General features: G+C 36.1%; 1 protein-coding gene across 1 annotated transcript in view; it reads left to right on the top strand.

Moving 5' to 3' along the window:
* NDFIP2 (Nedd4 family interacting protein 2) overlaps nt 1–13,264 on the top strand; it is a 78,677-nt gene that overhangs the window by 45,294 nt on the left and 20,119 nt on the right. The window contains exon 4 of the mRNA XM_043477914.1: nt 2,636–2,729. Within this exon, the coding sequence (XP_043333849.1) occupies nt 2,636–2,729 (94 nt within the window). The remainder of the gene's footprint in view (nt 1–2,635; nt 2,730–13,264) is intronic.

Here is a 13,264-nt window from a genome sequence, read left to right as displayed (position 1 = left end):
CATTCCTCTCTAGTGAACAGTTAGAATCTTTTCAAGAGTGTGTTTTCCAGTGTTAATGTTGTAAAGGATATCTTTGTGTATATGTCACCTATCTTTGTAAAAATGATGTCCCTCTGGTAAAATCTCTTGGACTGCTGTTTCTGAAGAATATGAAATATTTATATGCTTGCCATTATATTGACAGTGTTTTTTTGAGCTCCTACTATGCTTTAGTGTTTATTTCTTGATTTAGCTTAAAATGATATAAAAATTTATTAATATGTATTTAATCATTGCTAGTGATTACACTGACCATCAGAAGGTTGCCTTGGATATATGATTGCAGAGTTTAAGGGATCTTTTTGCCTAAATAATGAGTAGTATGGTTTGAAAATCTTTTTCCTTCAGGAAAACAACATAATGTAGTGAAACAGCCATGCTTGGATGGAAAGAACATTGGTATCCTGGGTTCACGTCCTGCCTTGCCCTAGCTAATTATGTGATCTTGGGCAGGGCACTTAGCTTCTCTGAGCTCTGTCTGTACCAACACAAAGTTGAAACAAAACACCCAGGAGAGATTACATGTATGTAACATGGAGATAATATATTTGTAGATCAGGTCATGTCATTTATTAAAAATTCTGTAAGACCTCCTAGTTCACTCAGTAAAACTCAGGGTCCTTTCGTGGACTCTCTGACATTTCTTCCTGTTTGCTTTCAGTGGTTTCAACCATGTCAGCTTCCTTGCTATTTCTGTAACATGCCAGGTCTGATTCTATCTTAGGACCTTGGCATGGGCTTGTCCCTCTGCCTGAAACACTCTTCTATGAGCTATCTGTATAGCCACCGTACCTGCCTCTCCTTTAAGTCTTTGCTCGGTGTTGCCTTAATGAGGCCTGTGCAGCCTCCATCTTTAAAACAGTAACCCTTACTTAACATTCTAAACATCCTTTCCCTTTTTTTTTTTTTTGTAGAACATTTATACCGTTTAATAATTTTATAAGTAACTTATTTATTATATCTTTATTTGTTGTCTGGTTCCCCTCACTGGGATTTAGGCTTCAGAAAGACAGACATCTTGATTTTATGTACGTTCATGTATCCCAAGTACCAGGAAGTGAAGTCTTGTGTAGAAAGGGTGTTCTGTCAACAAAAATATTCAACGTTTGTTGAATATTAGAGGCAATTAGTGATAACAGACTTTATGTACTTTCAGAGAACTTTCTCAGCATTTATAAGCAACTACATTAATGTGTTTCTATAATTTTTGTACACAAAAGCATTGTACTGTACAAATGACTTTCACTTAATATATTTTGGAAATTGTCATTTATTTTTAAATATTTGCTGTTTGAATTTAATTGCTTTTGATACACAATAATTTATTTCATTGGTCTCAGAATTATCAGTGGTCTGAGATTTTACCCTACTTGCAAGCTGCCTGATTGGCTTGTCACAGTTTTGTGGATGCTCACAGAAGACATCAGACAGAAACTTTATTATTCACAGCAGCAGTAATAGTGGTCAGAGTATTATCATTTGCTCATGCCAGTTTCAAGCCCCACAGGGCAGCTCAAACAAGGCCAAGCGATGCCTCTACTTGCAATGTGAAACCCTGAGTTTAGGCGAACCCAATATTTTCTAATGGTCAATAAGCACACCTACATCCCTGCTCTGGTGAAAGTCAAGTCAGTCATGTCTGACTCTTTGTGACCCCATGGACTGTATAGCCCAGGAATTCTCCAGGCCAGAATACTGGAGTGGGTAGCCTTTCCCTTCTCCAGGGGATCTTCCCTACCCAGGGATTGAACCCAGGTCTCCTGCATTGCAGGTGAATTCTTTACCCGCTGAGCCACCAGGGAAGCCAAGAATATAGGAGTGGGTAGCCTATCCCTTCTCCAGGGGATCTTTCAGACTCTGGAATGGAACTGGGGTCTCCTGCATTGCATACAGATTCTTTACCAACCGAGCTAGCAGGGAGCCCTCCTCTGGAGGGAGATGCTGCTTGCCTCTCTCAAAGCTGTATACTGTATAAACATCCTTGAAAAGATAGTAGACCAGCAGTGCCTCTACCTGGAAGATGTAGAAACACCAAAGACTCACAGATAGTTGTCTCCTGACAGTAGCCCACTACTGATGGGCATTTATATTGTATCTAATTTTTTATCCTTATTAACATTGCTGCAGTGAATTGTCTTTACTACATCGTTTCTTACAAGTGATTTTCAAGAGCTGGAGTTACTGTGTCAAAGGATGTATACATTTTAATTTTTGATAAATATTGCCAGATTGCCAACCATGGAGTTTATATCAGAGTTCACTGTTGATTATGAAAAATGCTTTCTCACTTTGACACTAAGGTAGCAGTGTCACATCTTTCTTTTGTGATATCATTTTCATTAATACAGTGTTACTCAATTTTTATCTTTTTTGAGTTCTCTTTCAAAGTTACTCTTTTCAAGGGTGCCCATGAAAACTAATAATTACTGACATTTTTTGAGTACTTATTATGTGCCAGACGTTGTACTCATTATCTCATTTTGCTTATACACTACATTGAGGACATTAGACTTTATAATAAATTTTTATCTTTTCACTCAAGGTAATGAAGTTGTAATTAGGTTAGTGAACTATTCTAATGGTGAATTTTTTACAGATTCAAGAGGAAGAGTGTCCACCAAGAGATGACTTCAATGACGCAGACCAGCTCAGAGTGGGTAATGATGGGATTTTCATGCTGGCATTTTTCAGTAAGTAATATTTCATTTCCAGATCTTTTTCTTGCAGATGTTAGTTGTGTGTGTATTTAAAGCAGTGTAGACAGTGAAGAAAGACAAGTATTGTCAGTGTGTCTTACATTATTTAAAATGTAAATTGCTCTTGATCTTGAACTAACTGTGATCTTAAGTTATGATGCAAGTCCTCGAATTTGTTCAACACCTACCAGGTAACTTTACATAGCGGTTATTATGCTAGATGCTTACTGTATAGAGATACATATAAGCATATTGAAAGCTAGATATGTTTTTGTATGTGAAATCGTACATGTCCACTTGGGGCCATAGGAACATGTATAATGAAATGGTAAATTCTGTTTTTGGAGCAAAGAACATCCACTTGAGTGTCATTCAACAGGAGGTAGTCTGGGCAAATGGGACAATGTGATTTGAGAAACAGGAATGTGAGTTTGTCCTATTTGTGGAGAATGGTGAATCACTAGAAGACCAGAAACCTGAGTAATAGTTATTTTAACATTTTGCAACATTCTTAATTTAGCATTGGACTTTATAGATTATGCTTTAAGAAGACTTTGTTATAGTCTTCATTATTTCAATTCCTAACTCAGGGATTGGCACATAGTACACTCAGTAAATAATAATATGACACTCAAGCTGTTTAAATTGCTAAAATAATTCTTAGAAACCCAGTATTCAAGTAAGTAAATTTCTCAGATTATGATAGGGTTAATTTCTGCCCTCAACTAGTTAAGTGATCAAGCTTTCATACTTTCTTTGATAGCATGCTGACTTAATGTATTTCAACTGTATAGTTAATTTTGATAATAAAGCTGAGGAATGTTTTACTTAAAATACTACATTCAACTTTAATAATAGACAGTATAGAAAATACATACTTCCCGAGTTGAGTTACTTCTGAGTCTAAAAATTCAGTTATCTTTTCCTCCATTTTGAAATGGTTTCTTGCTTATTTTCTTTCTTTTATTTCATCTGCTGAAGAATAGAAGTATCAGAAGTGTGTGGGTGGATGTGCAGGCAGTTATATTTTCCTCTTCAGATTTTCTAAATTATATTCAGGTTGGCAATCAGATAATGTATATGCAGTATTTATATCTCATGGTTTTAGTTACAATTCGTCATTAGATATGTTAAGTATGGGACTTCCCTCGTGGGTCAAAAGTTAAAGAATCTGCCTGCAGTGCAGGAGACCTGGGTTTGCTCCCTGGGTTGGGAAGATCCCCTGGAAGGGAATGCCTACCTCACTCCAGTATTCTTGCCTGGAGAATTTCATGGACAGAGGAACCTGGTGGATTACAATCCATGGGGTTACAAAGAGTTGAACACAACTGAGTGATTAATGCACACATGTTTAGTATGATGAAAAGGAAATTCACACTTTGGCTACAAAATAATTCTTCTTTGTACTATTAGTCTAGTAAACCTTAATTTTTTTCTTAGTTCAACCGGTAACCCTTTATATTAATAACAGGCTTCCCACATATTTTCTTTACAAAAAGAGTAGTGTAAACATTAATTCCTTTCATGGTTGTCTTTTAAGAAATCTTAATTGGTAAAGGAAGAATTTAAATTTATTGTAGTTACTTGTAGTATAAATACCCATTTCTTAGAAATAAAAACATGTTATTTGACACCATCTAATTATTTGACTCGAGCTTAGTTATTATCTTTGCATTTCTGTGTTTCACTTAACTGTGCTATCTTCTTCTCAATCTGTAGTTTTTAGATCTGAAAGCATTTAACTGATACACCAGTGTTGTAAATGCACAGTAACCTAGGCACTTGGTTGGCCCTGTTTTTGGTCAGTGGTGGTATGTTAATTGAGATGAATATAAATGTTTACATTTAATGTGTTAATGTAAATTATCTGCCTATTATTACATTTTTACTAAATTAAGTTTCTACAATTTATATCTTTATGCTTCCTATTAGAATAGGAATCTTTGTAGACAAATATTGCACTGATATTATAAGAGTAAGATTATATAAATTGTCACCTTCATTTCTTTGGGTAAAGACAATCGATCGGCCCGTGCTTCACATTTATTTGCTTTAGTAAGCATAGATTTATTTGTAGTCACTGCCATCTAGTGGCTGTCTCCAACTATCCAGTAGCTAGTTGAGCATGACTTAGCGACTAAACAGCAACAAGCTATTGTTTAGATTCTGTTCTGCTGTCTATTTCTAACGTCTGGAAATAGATTTTCTTTAACATGGTTTATAATTTAAACATTTCAGATTATATAAGTTGTGCAAATAAAACTGTACTGATTTTCAGTAAGAATATTTCAATTTAAACCTTTTGTTGGTTTAATTTTACTTTCTCTGTTTTCACCATCCACAATTCAGTCTCTTACTACATGTAACCTTAAAGTTTACATGTAAATTTGGTACAATAATTGCTTGCTCATGTTCAGAAAATGTAAAGAAAGAAATGTGTATATCCCCTGATGATGCTTTGCTTCTCGTAATCCTTTGAAGTGTCACCGCAAAATGTCTTATATATGCCTTATCTCCTTGTGTCTGAGCCTACTTTTAACAGATTTTCTCTCAAAAGGAATGAAATAGAAGTCAGTTATACATCCATTAGTTAAAAGCTAGAAATTAAGGTTTGGTTCATTGGATAAGTGACATTCTGTGGAAATTACCTTGAACTCTAGTGCTTAAAAACATAATTGATTCTGCTTAGAAAACTTTTATGAGGTTTATCCATGTGTGAGTTTTCACATCAGCATGCTATCATAATAATCACTTGCATTATTCCCATTTTAGACTTGAGGGAATCATAGTTAAGGAGATACTAGGTTATTTGTAAGTTGGGCTTCCCTGGTGGCTTAGATGGTAAAGAGTCTGCCTGCAGTGCGGGAGACCTGGGTTCAACCACTGGGTCATGAAGATCCCCTGGAGAAGGAAATGGCAACCCTCTCCAGTATCCTTGCCTGGAAAATCCCATGGACGGAGGAGCCTGGCAGGCTACAGCCCATGGGGTCGCAAAGAGTCGCACACGACTGTGCTACTTCACTTTCACTTTCAAGTACGTTTAGAAAGAATTAGAAAGATGTTTTGAAATGTGAATTCTGATTTGTAAGAATTTCTTCCAGTTCCATTCTGCATTCCCACCAGCAGTGAATGAGTGTTCCTATTGCTGTGATCCTCATCAGCATTTGGTACTGAGGGTTTAAAAAATTTTAGAAATCTAATAGTTGTGTGGTGGTATCTAGTTGTGGTCTAATTTGCATTTCCCCAATGATTAGTGATATTGAACATCTTTATTCAGTAAGTACTTTCAAGTACCTACCATGGATGAGTCATATAAGCGACAGTTCTTAAAGAGGTTATCTGGGTATAACACATTGATTGCCTTGTTAGGCATCAATGACTTACTTTCTTCATATAAAGCTAGGTTTTTATATAGCTTTGGGCTCAGATATTGTAATTGCATCCAGAAAGAGGAGATATCTAAGAGTTGTAACTGTACCTTAAGAAACTCATAATATTTGTGAAGTATTAAATTTTATTGAATTTGTTCTGTTTATAAGGAAAATAATTTTTTGGTCATTTTGTTGCTTGTAGTTTAGTGGAAATGTCTGAAAATTAATACGTTGTTAGTTTCATGTTTTTCTCAATGTTGATAGTTTAAATAAAGAGAATTGCATGAGGATAAGACAGAAATTTGCCTTTATGCAGTTCAGAATCAAGTATAGTGAAATTGATTATTCTTTGGGAATTTACTGTATTTGAAATGTGCATTTATATATAATGACGATTTTTCTGTGATAGAATTAATAAGTGCTTAATGTTAGTATTATATTGGTGTTCATTCATTTGTAATATTCACTTGTTTGTTTTCAGAGCAAGTATCAAATTGTTTAAAATTTAAACATTTAAAAAAAATAAAATTTGAACATTTTAAACTTTTCATTTTGAAATAATTTTAAATTTAGGAAGAAAAACGCAGAAACAGTACAATTGGAATATAGCTTTCATCCAACTTTTCCAAGTGTTAACATACATAACTTTAGTCTAGTAATCAACATTGGGAAGTTAAATTAGCATCATGAAATAACACTGACTAGCTTGTAGACCTTTTTCAGATTTTCCCAGCTGTGCCACTGATGTCTTTTTCTTGGTCTAGCATCTGTTTTGGGATTACACATTGTATTAGCCTCTGTGTTTCCACCATCTGCCTCAATCCAAAACAGTTTTTTCAGTCTGTCTTTGTTTTGTAACAACTTTGATTCTTCTGTAGAGTCCTGGTCTGTTATTTTGTAGAATGTCTTTCAATTTGGATTTAGCTAATGTTTGCCTGTGATTAGATTCAGGTGGTACAGTCTGCCCTATCCCCCCAAGAATATCACAGAAATGCTGTCTTTTCAGTGCATCATATCAGAAGGCAATGATCTGGATGTCTTTTTACTAGGTATCTTATTGCTGGGTATCTTATTCCTAGGTATCTTATTACTAGTGATGGTAACGCTCATCAAGTTAAGGTGGTGTCCGCCAGCTTTCTTCACTGTGGAGTTACTCATTTCCCCTTTATTATTGATACCTATCTTGTGGCTATTGAAAATTTAAAAGTGTAGCCATACTAGTTAATGGATAAACTATAGTATATAATATTGCTTTCTGATTACTCGACAAATTCTTTGGGTAGGTGGGAGGTATATGTATAAAATGATCAGTGTAAACAGGTGTAAAAGACTTGGTTGCAAAAAAAAAAAAAAAGACTGGGGTGCTACAGTCCTACCTACAATGCCTCCTACTTACCTTGTGACTTCGTGTGTGGAGCCTAACTGTTCTGACACTTTTTTTTTTTTTTTTTTTTTTTTTTTTTTTTTTTTTTTTTTTAATTAATTAATTAATTTATTTTTTTCAGTGGGTTTTGTCATACATTGACACGAACAGCAATAGATTTACACGTATTCCCCATCCCGATCCCCCCTCCCACCTCCCTCTCCACCCGATTCCTCTGGGTCTTCCCAGTGCACCAGGCTCGAGCACTTGTCTCATGCATCCCACCTGGGCTGGTGACCTGTTTCACCATAGATAATATACATGCTGTTCTTTCGCAACATCCCACCCTCATCTTCTCCCACAGAGTTCAAAAGTCTGTTCTGTACTTCTGTGTCTCTTTTTCTGTTTTGCATATAGGGTTATCGTTACCATCTTTCTAAATTCAATATATATGTGTTAGTATTGCTGTAAGTTCTTTTATCTTTCGCTTACTTCACTCTGTATAATGGGCTCCAGTTTCATCCATCTCATTGAACTGGATTCAAATGAATTCTTTTTAACGGCTGAGTAATTATTCCATTGTATATGTACCACAGCTTCCTTATCCATCATTGCTGAGGGCATCTAGGTTTGCTTCCATTGTCCCGGGCTATTATAAACAGTTGCTGCGAGAACATTGGGTGCACGTTCTGCTTTCAGATTCTGGTTCCTCAGTGTTGTATGCCCAGAGTGGGATTGCGTGGTCATATGGCAGTCTCTATTTTCCAGTTTTTAAGAAATCTCCACACTGTTCTCCATAGTGGCTGACTAGTTTGCATTCCCACCAACAGTGTAAGAGGGTTCCCTTTTCTCCACACCCTTCCCAGCATTTATTGCGTGTAGACTTTTGCGATAGCAGCATCCTGACTTGGTGGTGTAATGTACCTCATTGTGTTCTTGATTTGCAATTCTCAGCTGTAACTTGAGTGATGTTGAGCACCTTTTCATGTGTTTGTTAGCCATCTGTATGTCTTCTTTGGAGAAATGTCTGTTTAGTTCTCTGGCCCATTTTTTTGATTGGGTCATTTATTTTTCTGGAATTGAGCTGCAGGAGTTGCTTGTATATTTTTGAGATTAATCCTTTGTCTGTTGCTTCATTTGCTATTATTTTCTCCAATCTGAGGGCTGTCTTTTCACCTTACTTATAGTTTCCTTTGTAGTGCAAAAGCTTTTAAGTTTCATTAGGTCCCATTTGTTTAGTTTTGCTTTTATTTCCAATATTCTGGGAGGTGGGTTATAGAGGATCTTGCTGTGATTTATGTCGGAGAGTGTTTTGCCTATGTTCTCCTCTAGGAGTTTTATAGTTTCTGGTCTGACATTTAGATCTTTAATCCATTTTGAGTTTATTTTTGTGTATGGTGTTAGAAAGTGTTCTAGTTTCATTCTTTTACAAGTGGTTGACCGGTTTTCCCAGCACCACTTGTTAAAGAGGTTGTCTTTTTTCCATTGTATATCCTTGCCTCCTTTGTCAAAGATAAGGTGTCCACAGGTTCGTGGATTTATCTCTGGGCTTTCTATTCTGTTCCATTGATCTATAGTTCTGTCTTTGTGCCAGTACCATACTGTCTTGATGACTGTGGCTTTGTAGTAGAGTCTGAAGTCAGGCAGGTTGATTCCTCCAGTTCCATTCTTCTTTCTCAAGATTACTTTGGCTATTCGAGGTTTTTTGTATTTCCATACAAATTGTGAAATTATTTGTTCTAGTTCTGTGAAAAATACCGTTGGTAGCTTGATAGGGATTGCATTGAATGTATAGATTGCTTTGGTAGAATAGCCATTTTGACAATATTGATTCTTCCAATCCATGAACACGGTATGTTTCTCCATCTGTTTGTGTCCTCTTTGATTTCTTTCATCAGTGTTTATAGTTTTCTATGTATAGGTCTTTTGTTTCTTTAGGTAGATATACTCCTAAGTATTTTATTCTTTTTGTTGCAATGGTGAATGGTATTGTTTCCTTAATTTCTCTTTCTGTTTTTTCATTGTTAGTATATAGGAATGCAAGGGATTTTGTGTGTTAATTTTATATCCTGCTACTTTACTATATTCATTGATTAGCTCTAGTAATTTTCTGGTAGAGTCTTTAGGGTTTTCTATGTAGAGGATCATGTCATCTGCAAACAGTGAGAGTTTCACTTCTTCTTTTCCTATCTGGATTCCTTTTACTTCTTTTTCTGCTCTGATTGCTGTGGCCAAACTTCCAACACTATGTTGAATAGTAGTGGTGAGAGTGGGCACCCTTGTCTTGTTCCTGATTTCAGGGGAAATGCTTTCAATTTTTCACCATTGAGGGTGATGCTTGCTGTGGGTTTGTCATATATAGCTTTTATTATGTTGAGGTATGTTCCTTCTATTCCTGCTTTTTGGAGAGTTTTAATCATAAATGAGTGTTGAATTTTGTCAAAGGCTTTCTCTGCATCTATTGAGATAATCATATGGTTTTTATCTTTCAATTTGTTAATGTGGTGTATTACATTGATTGATTTGCGGATATTAAAGAATCCTTGCATTCCTGGGATAAAGCCCACTTGGTCGTGGTGTATGATTTTTTAATATGTTGTTGGATTCTGTTTGCTAGAATTTTGTTAAGGATTTTTGCATCTATGTTCATCAGTGATATTGGCCTGTAGTTTTCTTTTTTTGTGGCATCTTTGTCTGGTTTTGGAATTAGGGTGATGGTGGCCTCATAGAATGAGTTTGGAAGTTTACCTTCTTCTGCAATTTTCTGGAAGAGTTTGAGTAAGATAGGTGTTAGCTCTTCTCTAAATTTTTGGTAGAATTCAGCTGTGAAGCCATCTGGTCCTGGGCTTTTGTTTGCTGGAAGATTTTTGATTACAGTTTTGATTTCCTTGCTTGTGATGGTCTGTTAAGATCTTCTATTTCTTCCTGGTTCAGTTTTGGAAGGTTATACTTTTCTAAGAATTTGTCCATTTCATCCAAGTTGTCCATTTTATTGGCATAGAGCTGCTGGTAGTAGTCTCTTATGATCCTTTGTATTTCAGTGTTGTCTGTTGTGATCTCTCCATTTTCATTTCTAATTTTGTTAATTTGGTTCTTCTCTCTTTGTTTCTTAATGAGTCTTGCTAATGGTTTGTCAATTTTGTTTATTTTTTCAAAAAACCAGCTTTTAGCTTTGTTGATTTTTGCTATGGTCTCTTTAGTTTCTTTTGCATTTATTTCTGCCCTAATTTTTAAGATTTCTTTCCTTCTGCTAACCCTGGGGTTCTTCATTTCTTCCTTCTCTAATTGCTTTAGGTGTAGAGTTAGGTTATTTATTTGGCTTTTTTCTTGTTTCTTGATGTAAGCCTGTAATGCTATGAACCTTCCCCTTAGCACTGCTTTTACAGTGTCCCATAGGTTTTGGGTTGTTGTGTTTTCATTTTCATTCATTTCTATGCATATTTTGATTTCTTTTTTGATTTCTTCTATGATTTGTTGGTTATTCAGAAGCGTGTTATTTAGCCTCCATGTGTTTGAATTTTTAACAATTTTTTTCCTGTAATTGAGATCTAATCTTACTGCACTGTGGTCAGAAAAGATGACTGGAATGATTTCAATTTTTTTGAATTTTCCAAGACCAGATTTATGGCCCAGGATGTGATCTATTCTTGAGAAGGTTCCGTGTGCACTTGAGAAAAAGGTGAAGTTGATTGTTTTGGGGTGAAATGTCCTATAGATATCAATTAGGTCTAGCTGGTCCATTGTGTCATTCAAGGTTTGTGTTTCCTTGTTAATTTTCTGTTTAGTTGATCTATCCATAGTTGTGAGTGGGGTATTAAAGTCTCCCACTATTATTGTGTTACTATTAATTTCCCCTTTCATACTCGTTAGCGTTTGCCGTACATATTGCGGTGCTCCTATGTTGGGTGCATATATATTTATAATTGTTATATCTTCTTCTTGCATTAATCCTTTGATCATTATGTAGTGTTCTTCTTTGTCTCTTTTCACATCCTTTATTTGAAAGTCTATTTTATCTGATATGAGTATTGCGACTCCTGCTTTCTTTTGGTCTCCATTTGCATGAAATATTTTTTTCCAGCCCTTCACTTTTAGTCTGTATGTGTCTCTTGCTTTGAGGTGGGTCTCTTGTAGACAGCATATATAGGGGTCTTGTTTTTGTATCCATTCAGCCAATCTTTGTCTTTTGGTTGGGGCATTCAACCCATTTACATTTAAGGTAATTATTGATAGGTGTGGTCCCGTTGCCATTTACTTTGTTGTTTTGGGTTCACATTTATACAACCTTTCTGCATTTCCTATCTAGAGAAGATCCTTTAGCATTTGTTGAAGAGCTGGTTTGGTGGTGCTGAATTCTCTCAGCTTTTGCTTATCTGTAAAGCTTTTGAATTCTCCTTCATATCTGAATGAGATCCTTGCTGGATACAGTAATCTAGGTTGTAGGTTATTCTCTTTCATTACTTTCAGTATGTCTTGCCATTCCCTTCTGGCCTGGAGGGTTTCTATTGATAGATCAGCTGTTATCCTTATGGGAATCCCTTTGTGTGTTATTTGTTGTTTTTCCCTTGCTGCTTTTAATATTTGTTCTTTGTGTTTGATCTTTGTTAATTTGATTAATATGTGTCTTGGGGTGTTTCACCTTGGGTTTTATCCTGTTTTGGACTCTCTGGGTTTCTTGGATTTGGGTGGCTATTTCCTTCCCCATTTTAGGGAAGTTTTCAGCTATTATCTCCTTGAGTATTTTCTCATGGCCTTTCTTTTTGTCTTCTTCTTCTGGGATTCCTACGATTCGAATGTTGGGGCGTTTCATATTGTCCCAGAGGTCCCTGAGGTTGTCCTCATTTCTTTTGATCCTTTTTTCTTTTTTCCTCTCTGTTTCATTTATTTCCACCATTTTATCTTCTACCTCACTTATCCTATCTTCTGTCTCCGTTATTCTACTCTTGGTTCCCTCCAGAGTGTTTTTGATCTCATTCATTGCATTATTCATTTTTAATTGACTCTTTTTTATTTCTTCTAGGTCTTTATTAAACATTTCTTGCATCTTCTCAATCTTTGTCTCCAGGCTATTTATCTGTAACTCCATTTTGTTTTCAAGATTTTGGATCATTTTTATTATCATTATTCTAAATTCTTTTTCAGGTAGATTCCCTATCTCCTCCTCTTTTGCTTGACTTGGTGGGCATTTTTCATGTTCCTTTACCTGTTGGGTATTTCTCTGCCTTTTCATCTTGTTTAGATTGCGGTGTCTGGACTGGGCTTTTTGTATTCTGGAGGTCTGTGGTTCCTTTTTATTGTGGAGGTTTTTCCCAGTAGGTGGGGTTAGACGATTGGCTTGTCAATGTTTCCTGGTTAGGAAAGTTTGTGTCGGTGTTCTGGTGCGTGGAACTTGATTTCTTCTCTCTGGAGAGCAATGGAGTGCTCAGTAATGAGTTTTGAGATGGGTCTATGTGTTAGGTGTCACCTTGGGCAGCCTGTATGTTGACGTTTAGGGCTATGTTCCTGCGTTGCTGGAGAATTTGCTTGGTATGTCTTGCTCTAAAACTTATTGGCTCTTGGGTGGTGGTTGGTTTCAGTGTAGGTATGGAGGCTTTTGGACGGTCACTTATTACTTAAAGTTCCATGTAGTCAGGAGTTTTCTGATGTTCTCAGGTTTTGGGCTTAAGTCTCCTGCCTCTGGATTTCAGTTTTATTCTTCCTGTAGTCTCAGGACTTCTCCAACTACACAGCACTGATAATAAAACTTCTAGGTTAATGGCGAAAAGTTTCTCCCCCCGTTAGGGACACCCAGAGAA

The sequence above is a fragment of the Cervus canadensis genome, chromosome 9, assembly GCF_019320065.1.
Source record: "Cervus canadensis isolate Bull #8, Minnesota chromosome 9, ASM1932006v1, whole genome shotgun sequence".
Taxonomy (NCBI): domain Eukaryota; kingdom Metazoa; phylum Chordata; class Mammalia; order Artiodactyla; family Cervidae; genus Cervus; species Cervus canadensis.
Note: the sequence above shows the minus strand (reverse complement) of the source record. Positions and strands in the feature narration are given on the sequence as shown.